The sequence below is a fragment of the Salmo salar genome, chromosome 09, assembly GCF_965601325.2.
Source record: "Salmo salar chromosome 09, fSalSal1, whole genome shotgun sequence".
In the NCBI taxonomy this organism is placed as follows: domain Eukaryota; kingdom Metazoa; phylum Chordata; class Actinopteri; order Salmoniformes; family Salmonidae; genus Salmo; species Salmo salar.
In genome coordinates, this window is record NC_138299.1 from 14,175,001 (window position 1) to 14,187,500 (window position 12,500).

The 12,500-nt window shown below is 46.3% G+C and overlaps 1 protein-coding gene across 3 annotated transcripts in view; it reads left to right on the plus strand.

The window, feature by feature from the left end:
• esrrga (estrogen-related receptor gamma a) overlaps nt 1-12,500 on the plus strand; it is a 117,044-nt gene that overhangs the window by 65,194 nt on the left and 39,350 nt on the right. For all 3 annotated transcript variants that reach the window (XM_014210264.3, XM_014210263.3, XM_045723398.2), the window contains exon 5: nt 9,665-9,775. In XM_014210264.3, the coding sequence (XP_014065739.2) occupies nt 9,665-9,775 (111 nt within the window). The remainder of the gene's footprint in view (nt 1-9,664; nt 9,776-12,500) is intronic.

The window sequence follows — 12,500 nt, forward strand, 5'->3', positions numbered from 1 at the left end:
CCCCCTTCCTGATACAGAGAGAGGGAGTGTAGCGGACAGAGAGAATAGGGGGAAGGGAGGAGGACCCTCTTCCTGATACAGAGAGAGGGAGTGTAGCGGACAGAGAGAATAGGGGGAAGGGAGGAGGACCCCCTTCCTGATACAGAGAGAGGGAGTGTAGCGGACAGAGAGAATAGGGGGAAGGGAGGAGGACCCTCTTCCTGATACAGAGAGAGGGAGTGTAGCGGACGGAGAGAATAGGGGGAAAGGAGGAGGACCCTCTTCCTGATACAGAGAGAGGGAGTGTAGCGGACAGAGAGAATAGGGGGAAGGGAGGAGGACCCCCTTCCTGATACAGAGAGAGGGAGTGTAGCGGACGGAGAGAATAGGGGGAAGGGAGGAGGACCCTCTTCCTGATACAGAGAGAGGGAGTGTAGCGGACGGAGAGAATAGGGGGAAGGGAGGTGGACCCTCTTCCTGATACAGAGAGAGGGAGTGTAGCGGACAGAGAGAATAGGGGGAAGGGAGGAGGGCCCCCTTCCTGATACAGAGAGAGGGAGTGTAGCGGACGGAGAGAATAGGGGGAAGGGAGGAGGACCCTCTTCCTGATACAGAGAGAGGGAGTGTAGCGGACGGAGAGAATAGGGGGAAGGGAGGAGGACCCCCTTCCTGATACAGAGAGAGGGAGTGTAGCGGACGGAGAGAATAGGGGGAAGGGAGGAGGACCCTCTTCCTGATACAGAGAGAGGGAGTGTAGCGGACAGAGAGAATAGGGGGATGGGAGGAGGACCCTCTTCCTGATACAGAGAGAGGGAGTGTAGCGGACGGAGAGAATAGGGGGAAGGGAGGAGGACCCCCTTCCTGATACAGAGAGAGGGAGTGTAGCGGACAGAGAGAATAGGGGGAAGGGAGGAGGACCCTTCATGTCTCTTTCTCCTTCTCTCTCTCTCACTATATATATATATCTCTCTCCTGTATTTCCTGATGTAAGGTAGTTAATCTCTTGGCTTAGCTCTGAGCTTGATTAAGATGCCTTCCGACCGGCCAGGTCTGCCTTAGATGCAGGCATGGGGGGTGGCTCCCTGACCACCATGTGTGTGTGCATGTGCACGTGTGTGTGTGCACGATAGAGCTAAGGTTTGAGATTGGGCTTTGTTTTGTATCAGTGGGGGCGTATTTCACAGCGACACACGGCTGTTGGCTTTATCAGCTTACTGGTAGGGGGGAGAGGGAAGAGGTGAGAGGCGAGAAAAGCAGGGGAGGGTAACAGAAAAGAGGGAGGAGGAGAGGAGAGGCAGAGGAGAGCGAAGGCAGGGGAGGGGAACGGAAAGGAGGGAGGAGAAGAGGGAGAGTAGAGGAGAGCGAAGGAATTGGATGAGGGCAGAAAGGAGGGAGGAGAGGAGGTAGAGTAGAGTAGAGGAGAGCGAAGGTAGGGGAGGGGAACAGAAAGGAGGGAGGAAAGGAGGGATAGTAGAGGAGAGCGAAGGCAGGGGAGGGTAACAGAAAGGAGGGAGGAAAGGAGGGATAGTAGAGGAGAGCGAAGGCAGGGGAGTGGAACAGAAAGGAGGGAGGAAAGGAGGGATAGTAGAGGAGAAGAGCTGGATGGCAGGGGAGGGAGACAAAAAGCAGGGAGGAAAGGAGGGATAGTAGAGGAGAAGAGCGGGATGGCAGGGGAGGGGGACAGAAAGCAGGGAGGAGAGTAGGGAGAGTAGAGGAGAAGAGCTGGATGGCAGGGGAGGGGGACAGAAAGCAGGGAGGAGAGTAGGGAGAGTAGAGGAGAAGAGCGGGATGGCAGGGGAGGGGGACAGAAAGGAGGGAGGAGAGTAGGGAGAGTAGAGGAGAAGAGCGGGAAGGCAGTCGAGGGGGACAGAAAGGAGGGAGGACAGATGAAAGAAGGGACAGGGCATTGACAGAAGGCTTTATTAGGCCTGGCAGTAATGCTGGGTGTGTATGCAGGCCCTAAGTCACAGAATTCCCCTAGCGTTTTAACACACACACACACACAACACACACACAACACAGTGACATGATTCCCCCAGCGTTTTAAGACAAACCACAGCAGTAAATAAGCTCTCTGTCAGCCGAGTCTCAACACACACTTAGATAAAATCACACAGACTAGTCTGTTTCACTTACACTCTTTCCGTGTCGCTTCATTCCTCTCTCTCTCTCTCTCTCTCTCTCTTTCACACACACGTGCACACACACACAGTATCCCACTCTCTCTGCCTCTACATTATGTTTTGGTGAGAGGGTGGCTAGCCTTACAGTCCGGGGGGCAGAACGGGTGGAAGACTTGCTGCTTGTAAAGAAAAATGCAAAAAACAGAGATAAAATTGCAGCTGAGGAGTCGCATGCCTAGGAGCACTGAGACACAGAGTTTATGTGTTAGATGAAAGGCCACTGCACTTAGCCCCAAAGCCCTGTATGTGTGTGTGTGTGTGTGTGTGTGTGTGCGTGTCCGTGTGTGTGTGTGTGTGTGTACACCTTAAGCATTTTAAAGATGTAACATTTCAGGGGGGATGCAAGTACACTTATCACACCATGCTAAAGGGACATGTAGGGTTAAATCTCTTCATCTTCCTCGACCTAGAATCCCCCCCCCCCCCCACACACACACACAACACTACCTTCTCTCCTCATCGCCACTCTCCATCTATCTTTCCTCTCCTTTTCTCCTCTCCTCTTCTCGCAACCTCCTCTCCACCTTTGTGTTAATTAGCTGACCGTGAGAGTAAGAGTCCCCCACCCTTCTTTCTCTCTTTACCTCTCCCTCTACCCCGTCTTCCTCCCTCCCTCTCTTCCGTCCCTCTCACTACCTATAAATTCACAAGACGCCAGAAGGGATTCCACCACAGCTATGAAATCCTCAACAAGTCTTGTAAGGTCTTTATGGTCATCTGTGGGATTCTAGTAAAGGTCCAGGAGAAGAGGATCATTTAAAAAGGAGGCAGGGCCAGAGAGAGCTCGAGTCAGACAATAGACCTATCTGCTTCCTTAATTAAAAACCCAGCCTAAAGTGTCTTGTAATCTGGCCCAGATTTATAACGCCATGAAATGAATTTCCTTTCGGTCTCTCCTCCTATGGTTTTCACTCCTCTCCTCTCCTGCATGTTTCTCCTCTTGTCCGATTCCCCTTTGTCCTCCGTCTCGCCTTCAATCCCACTCCCCCCTCCCTCCCTCTCTCTCTCTCTCTCTCTCTCTCTCTCTCTCTCTCTCTCTCCTCTCTCTCTCTCTCTCTCTCTCTCTCTTTCTCTCTCTCTCTTTCTCTCTCTCTCTCTCTCTCTCTCTCTCTCTCTCTCTCTCTCTCTCTCTCTCTCTCAATTCAATTCAATTCAATTCGCTTTATTGGCATGACGTAACAATAAACATTTTGCCAAAGCTTATTTTGGATATTTACAATATAAAAATAAATAAAATGAGAATCAAAATTGTCAACGGGACAACAGTAACAACAATAACCAAGGGTCAAAATAACCATATATTCAACAATAAGCATACAGTAGAGGACATGTGCAGGTTTATTGGTCTGTCAGACACTGTCCCTCAACTTATGGCAGGCAGCAATGTAGTGCGCTGCCAACCCACAGCTCTCTGCGTCCTCCCCCAACAGGACGGGTAGCCTATCCTCATCAGAGAGGTCTTTGAAACCTTGAACAAGGGTTTCACATTTGGGAAAATGACACTAATTGTTTTATATTTTTGACATTTTGTCAGGAAATGCAGCTCTGTCTCAGGTTCTGCTGTTGTGCAGTGGTTGCACAGCCTTTCCTCTACAGGGAGCCAGGTTTTCCTGTGTCTACCCTTCTCAATGGCAAGGCTGTGCTCACGGAGCCTGTACTTTGTCAAGGTTTTTCTAAGGTTTTGATCAGTAACTATGGTCAAATATTTAGCCACGGTGTACTGTCGATTTAGGGCTAGATAGCACTGCATTTTGCTTTGTGATTGTGCTTCCCAATAAGCAATGTAGTTTTGTTTTGACTGTGTTGTAATTTGGTTTATTCTGATTGGATGTTCTGGTGTCTCTCTCTCTCTCTCTCTGCTAGGACACCTATACATGTGTTGCAGTCATGTAGCTGGCCACATGTGAAAGCTATCAAACCAGCCTCCACGAGCATGTTATTCATTTATATATACAGTGTGTGTGTGTGTGTGTGTGTGTGTGTGTGTGTGTGTGTGTGTGTGTGTGTGTGTGTGTGTGTGTGTGTGTGTGTGTGTGTGTGTGTGTGTGTGTGTGTGTGTGTGTGTGTGTGTGTGTGTGTGTGTGTGTGTGTGTGTGTGTGTGAAGGGATGCAGTAAAGTAGACAGTGTTATCCCGTCAGGCCCAGTCTCCTGTATGAGAAACCTGATCTGTGTAATAAAAGGCCTATAAACCCCTGTGGCAGTAGTCTTTATCAGAACAAGGTTCTGGCTCCGTGTGTGTGTGTGTGTGTGTGTGTGTGTTCACGCCTGTGGTTGTGTGTGTGTGTGTATTAGCAGTGTAACCATGGCCTGACTTCTTCCATAGCGTGCAGCGTGCGTGTGTGTCTGTGTGTGTGTCCAGCAGGCATGTGTGTGTGAGAGTATGTGGTCACGGCTGCATCTCGTTAGCAGTAGAAGCTGTCAACAGCTCTGTGTCAAGGGTCTTGCCATATCCCTGTCCATGCTATAAACCCACCATGTCACTATTGTGACATCTAACTAAGACCACCGTTTATTCTGGGGCGTGTGTGGAGTCTGCATAGAGATCCTATTAAATTATATAGTGCAGTATTCAAATTCAAATCATTTGATGTGTCCCATGCGCCGAATACAACTGGTGTAGACTTTACCGTGAAACGCTTGGTGACGAGCCCTTCCCAACGATGCAGAGTTCAAAATAAAATAGTAAAACAAGAGGAATAAAATAAAATACAGCTGTGAGTCTTCTTCGCTGTGACGCTACAAGCTTTGCACGCCTGTATTTGGGGAGTTTCTCCCATTCTTCGCTGCAGATCCTCTCAAACTCTGTCAGGTTGGATGGGGAGTGTTGCTGCACAGATATTTTCAGGTCTCTCCAGAGATGTTCGATCGGGTTCAAGTCTGGTCTCTAGCTGGGCTGCTGAAGGACATTCAGAGACTTGTCACGAAGCCACTCCTGTGTTGTCTTGGGTGTGTGCTTAGGGTCATTGTCCTGTTGGAAGATGAACCTTCACCCCAGTCTGAGGTACTGAGTGCTCTGTAGCAGGTTTTCATCAAGGATCTCGATCTACTTTGCTCCGTCTTTCTCTCGATCCTGACTAGTCTCCAAGTCCCTGCCACTGAAAAACATCAACACAGCATGATGCTGCCACCACCATGCTTCACCGTAGAGATGGTGCCAGGTTTTCTCCAGATGTGACGCTTGCCATTCAGGCCAAATAATTAAATCTTGGTTTCATCAGACCAGAGAATCTTGTTTCTCATGGTCTGAAAGTCTTTAGGTGCCTTTTGTCAAACTCCAAGTTGGCTGTCATGTGCCTTTTACTGAGGAGGGGCTTCCTTCTGGCCACTCTACCATAAAGGCCTGATTGGTGGAGTGCTGCATAGGTGGTTGTCCTTCTGGAAGGTTCCCCCATCTCCAAAGAGGAACTCTGGAGCTCTGTCAGAGTGACCATCGGGTTCTTGATCACCTTCCTCAGTTTAGCCGGGCGGCCAGCTCTATGAAGGGTCATGGTGGTTCCAAACTTCTTCCATTTAAGAATGATGGAGGCCACTGTGTTCTTGGGGACCTTCAATGCTACAGACATTTTTTGGTACCCTTCCCCAGATCTGTGCCTCGACACAATCCTGTCTCGGATCTCTACAGACAATTCGTTCGACTTCATTGCTTGGTTTTTGCTCTGACATGCACTGTCAACTGTGGGACCTTATATAGACAGGTGTGTGACTTTCCAAATCATGTCCAATCAATTGAATTTACCACAGGTGGACTCCAATCAAGTTGTAGAAACATCTCAAGGATGATCAATGGAAACAGGATGCACCTGAGCTCAATTTTGAGTCTCATAGCAAAGGGTCTGAATACTTATGTAAATAAGGTATTTCAGTTTTTTATTTGTAATACATTTGCTAAAATGTCTAAAAACCTCACTTTGTCATTATGGGATACTGTGTGTAGATTGATGGGGAAACAAATATATTTATTCCATTTTAGAATAAGGCTGTAATCTAACAAAATGTGGAAAAAGTGAAGGGGTCTAAGTACAATCCGAATGCTCTGTATATGGTGTGTATATATAGTCTAGTGAGTGTGTATATGGTATGTATATATAGTCTAGTGAGTGTGTATATAGTGTGTATATATAGTCTAGTGAGTGTGTATATATAGTCTAGTGAGTGTGTATATGGTGTGTATATATAGTCTAGTGAGTGTGTATATGGTATGTATATATAGTCTAGTGAGTGTGTATATGGTGTGTATATATAGTCTAGTGAGTGTGTATATGGTGTGTATATATAGTCTAGTGAGTGTGTATATGGTGTGTATATATAGTCTAGTGAGTGTGTATATAGTGTGTATATATAGTCTAGTGAGTGTGTATATGGTGTGTATATATAGTCTAGTGAGTGTGTATATAGTGTGTATATATAGTCTAGTGAGTGTGTATATAGTGTGTATATATAGTCTAGTGAGTGTGTATATAGTGTGTATATATAGTCTAGTGAGTGTGTATATAGTGTGTATATATAGTCTAGTGAGTGTGTATATGGTATGTATATATAGTCTAGTGAGTGTGTATATGGTGTGTATATATAGTCTAGTGAGTGTGTATATAGTGTGTATATATAGTCTAGTGAGTGTGTATATGGTATGTATATATAGTCTAGTGAGTGTGTATATGGTGTGTATATATAGTCTAGTGAGTGTGTATATAGTGTGTATATATAGTCTAGTGAGTGTGTATATGGTGTGTATATATAGTCTAGTGAGTGTGTATATAGTGTGTATATATAGTCTAGTGAGTGTGTATATATAGTCTAGTGAGTGTGTATATGGTGTGTATATATAGTCTAGTGAGTGTGTATATGGTATGTATATATAGTCTAGTGAGTGTGTATATGGTGTGTATATATAGTCTAGTGAGTGTGTATATGGTGTGTATATATAGTCTAGTGAGTGTGTATATGGTGTGTATATATAGTCTAGTGAGTGTGTATATGGTGTGTATATATAGTCTAGTGAGTGTGTATATGGCATGTATATATAGTCTAGTGAGTGTGTATATGGCATGTATATATAGTCTTGTGAGTGTGTATATGGTATGTATATATAGTCTAGTGAGTGTGTATATAGTGTGTATATATAGTCTTGTGAGTGTGTATATGGCATGTATATATATAGTCTAGTGAGTGTGTATATGGCATGTGTATATAGTCTTGTGAGTGTGTATATGGTGTGTATATATAGTCTTGTGAGTGTGTATATGGTGTGTATATATAGTCTAGCGAGTGTGTATATGGTATGTATATATAGTCTTGTGAGTGTGTATATGGTATGTATATATAGTCTAGTGAGTGTGCGTAGGGTCAGTGCAAGATAGAGTCAGTGCAGGTAGTTTGGGGACCATCAATTGACTATATAGCAGTCTGGTTATTTAGCAGTCTTATGGCTTGGGGGTAGAAGCTGTCTCGGAGCCTGTTGGTCTGAGAGCCGATGCTCTGGTAGCATTTGCCGGATGATAGCAGAGTGAACAGTCTACGGCTTCAGTGGCTAATTCCTAATTCTATGGGTGTGTGTATGTTTTCCATTGTTATATCAACCAAAGAGAAAGGTATTTTTTTGTGAGAGTCTGAGTGTTTTTTCATCTAAGGTAGAGGAAAGTGTGTGTGTGTGTGTGTGTGCGTTCAGTAGTGTGTGTGTGTGTGTGTGTGTGTGGTTCTTTTTGAAACTTGCAGATTCAGCCCGTTGTCTCTGACAGCAGAGAGTTCTCTAGGGGGAATAGGGTTTGACAGTGTGTGGAATCTTCCACTACACATCCCTCTGGTCCTCTGCTCCACCCAGTGCTCTCTCTCCTCTCTCATCCCCCTCTCCTGTCCTCTCTCATCCCCAACATAAAACAGGCCTCTCCCAATCCACCTTTAAGTGGTAACCACGGAAACAGCCAATCCCTGGAGAGCTGTGCATAATTAAATTAGGGCTCCTTTGTGTGTCAATTAATTAAAGAGAGAGATATGTCTTTAAGGTGGATAGACTAGAGAGAGAGAGAGATAGGTCTTTAAGGTGGATAGACTAGAGAGAGAGAGATATAGGTCTTTAAGGTGGATAGACTAGAGAGAGAGAGAGATAGGTCTTTAAGGTGGATAGACTAGAGAGAGAGAGATATAGGTCTTTAAGGTGGATAGACTAGAGAGAGAGAGATATAGGTCTTTAAGGTGGATAGACTAGAGAGAGATAGGTCTTTAAGGTGGATAGACTAGAGATAGAGAGAGCGAGATAGGTCTTTAAGGTGGATAGACTAGAGAGCGAGAGCGAGAGAGAGAGAGAGAACTGGAATGCTATTTTGCCCTAAACAGAGAGTTTACAGTGCCAGAAATACTTGACAAATGTGACTGACCCAAAATTAAGGAAAGCTTTGACCATGTACAGACACAGTGAGCATGGCCTTGCTATTGAGAAAGGCCGCCGTAAGCAGATCTGGTTCTCAAGAGAAGACAGGCTATGTGCACATTGCCCACAAATGAGGCGGAAACTAAGCTGCACTTCCTAACCTCCTGCCAAATGTATGACCATATTAGAGACACATATTTCCCTGAGATTACACAGACCCACAATGAATTCCAAAACAAATCCAATTTTGATAAATTCCCTTATCTATTGGGTGAAATACCACAGTGTGCAATCACAGCAGCAATACTTGTGACCTGTTACCACAAGAAAAGGGCAACTAGTGAAGAACAAACACCATGTTGTAAATACAACCCATATTTATGTTTATTTTATAACACTTTACGTAGACATAGTATGAAATGTCTCTATTCCTTTAAAACGTTTGTGAGTGTACTGTTCATTTTGTATTGATTATTTCACTTTTGTTTATTATCTATTTCACTTGGCTTTGGCAACGTAAACATATGTTTCCCATGCCAACAAAGCCATTTGAATGGAATGGAATGGAATGGAATGGAGAGAGAGAGACAGAGAGAGAGAGAGAGAGAGAGAGAGTGATATAGAGAGATATAGAGAGAGAGATACAGAGAGAGGGAGGGAGAGAGAGATACACAGAGAGAGATACAGAGAGAGGGATGGAGAGATACAGAGAGAGGGAGGGAGAGAGAGGAAGAGAGAGGAAGAGAGAGGGAGAGGGAGGGAGAGGGAGGGAGAGAGAGGGAGAGGGAGGGAGAGAGAGGAAGAGAGAGGGAGAGGGAGGGAGAGGGAGGGAGAGAGAGGAAGAGAGAGGGAGAGGGAGGGAGAGAGAGGATGAGGAATATAGAAAAAGAGACAGGACTGGATGTCTGTTTACTGATATAGCGCCTCGATAAACTGGTGACTAAGGCCACAGGACACTGGAATAACACCAAAACAACACACACATGCACACGCACACACTCATCCATTTCCTCTCTCGCTCTCTCCCTGGTTATGAGCTGTATCCCTTTGTGTCTCTCAGATATGTGTGTGTAACTACATATATATGTAACCTTTATAACCTCTAACCTGTGTCCGTCTGTCTGTCTGTGTCTTTAGGTGTGCGTCTGGACAGGGTGCGTGGGGGCAGACAGAAGTACAAGCGCCGGATAGACGCTGAGAACAGCCCTTACCTCAACCCTCAACTGGCCCTGCCTGCCAAAAAACCATGTAAGAACACACACACACACACACACACACACACACCACACACACACACACACACACACACACACACACACACACACACACACACACACACACACACACACACACACACACACAGACAGACACAGACACAGACACAGACACACACACACACATACACAGATATTGCAGAAGATGTTGCTCCCTGCTAGTTATACACAAGATCACACCTTGGAGGGGTTTCTGAAGGAGAGATGGAGAGAACGAAAGAGAGAGAGAGAGAGAGAGAGAGAGAGAGAGAGAGAGAGAGAGAGAGAGAGAGAGGCCTAATCCGGATTAAATCCAATCTGGCAAAGACATCAAACCAGCGTTACCCCCCCCCCCCCCCCCCCCCCCCTCTTTCTCTCTCTCTCAGCCGTTGGCCACTCGTTGGGCAAACAGATAGACGCTCCTCTCCGCTCCTCTCCTCTCATCTCCTCTCCTCTCCCCGCATGGTGCATACCAGCTCTGTCCCCTAAGCCCTTTTAGTTAATGCTAGAATATACTCATGGAACACAATATGCTGTGCTGCATGATAGCTGCAGAAATAATCAGAATAATTATTGGAGGGAAAATCACATTAGGAATTTGGCTGCTGGAGTAACACCCAGGCTTTACCCCCCTGATCCTGATCCTACTGTCAGCCAGCACACAGGCTTTGCACCACCTCTATCCATCCCTTCATTCCTCGATCCGCTTTATCCCGTCTTCGTCACCAACTCTCTCTCTCTCTCTCTCTCTGCCCTGCACACAGCCCGCTTCCTCAGTTTCCGCTTTTTATGTCTTCTTCCAACTCTCTCTCCATCTCTTTCTGTCTCGCACACTACCTATGTCTGTCTGTCGCTTGAGTACAATATTGCCAAAGTAAAACATAAAAAGCGAGACAGTATCAATGTTCACAGTCCGGCTACACTATTGATAGTGTCCCAACAGTAAATATAGCTGTAGTTAGAGTATGTTCCGAGTAAAGAAACATTCAAAGCCGTCTCTCCATAGTTTCAGCTGAGTTAACACTTACTGAGCTGATACAGTTGTAGACTCACACACAGCCCTTAGCCCTAACAGAGCCCAGCCGTCCACATTGATTATCCACACATAACAAAGGCTGGGGGGTTGAAATGGAGGGCCATTGATTGTAATTAAGGAAACATTAAATAAGATTTAGCCACAGACTGATAGAGCTCTAGTCTAGCCCTCTCTCTCTCTCTCTCTCTCTCTCTCTCTCTCTCTCTCTCTCTCCCTGGAGTGAGGGGCGGCTCTGGTCGATATGCAGACAACCCCCCTCTCTCTCTCTTTCTATCTCTCCCTCTCCCTCTCTCTCTCTCTCTCTCTCTCTCTCTCTCTCTCTCTCTCCCTCTCCCTCTCTCTCTCTCTCTCTCTCTCTCTCTCTCTCTCTCTCTCTCTCTCCCTGGAGTGAGGGGCGGCTCTGGTCGATATGCAGACAACCCCCCTCTCTCTCTCTTTCTATCTCTCTCCGCCCGTCTCTTTCTCTTGCTCTATCTCTCTCTCTCTCTCTCTCTCTTTACTGTATGTGTCTACAGTAGCTCTCTCGTTTGTGCTTCCGTCTCTCTCTTCCCTGTCTCTCTCTCTCACCCCTCTCTTTCTCTTGCTCTCTCTTTCTCTCTCTCTCTCTACTGTATGTGTCTACAGTAGCTCTCTCGTTTGTGCTTCTGTCTCTCTCTCTCACCCCTCTCTCTCCCTCCTCTCTTCCCCTGTCTGTCTCCCAGCTCCCCCCCCCCCCATCCTCTCTCTCTCTATCTCGGTGGTATTTGGGTTCACTAGCTCATCATGGTCATCTATCATCTGGCTGCATGATTAAGCAGCAGATTCATTTGAATACAGGAGTGAGACTGCCACTAATTGTCCGTAGCGAGCTCATCTGCAGATTTGATTCCAATGGAATTGTTTTGGTTTTATTTAACTTTCCCCCGCACACTCCCAATGCCTTCTTCTTCTTTGTGTGAAACAATGCGTCCGCCACCTACTTGTCTATCCACCAACTAGGCTCACTTCTTTTCAATTCCCACTGTCCCTCGTATGTACTAGAATTTTCAGAGCTTTGTATTTTGCTTTAGATGACACTGGGCCAGTTATAGAACCTGGGACAGTTGTAGAACCTGGGCCGGTTATAGAACCACCACTGGGCCAGTTATAGAACCTGGGCCAGTTGTAGAACCACCACTGGGCCAGTTATAGAACCTGGGCCAGTTGTAGAACCTGGGCCAGTTATAGAACCACCACTGGGCCAGTTATAGAACCACCACTGGGCCAGTTATAGAACCTGGGCCAGTTGTAGAACCACCACTGGGCCAGTTATAGAACCTGGGCCAGTTGTAGAACCTGGGCCAGTTATAGAACCACCACTGGGCCAGTTATAGAACCACCACTGGGCCAGTTATAGAACCTGCGCCAGTTGTAGAACCACCACTGGGCCAGTTATAGAACCACCACTTGGCCAGTTGTAGAACCTGGGCCAGTTATAGAACCACCACTGGGCCAGTTATAGAACCTGGGCCAGTTATAGAACCACCACTGGGCCAGTTATAGAACCTGGGCCAGTTATAGAACCACCACTGGGCCAGTTATAGAACCATTTAGAATCCTTATAGAATCATGTTGGAGCCAAAAATCCCAGTTGAAGAACTATTGTAGACTATTGTACATGTGTAACGACAATGACTGTGATTGTAACATCAACTCACACACGCGT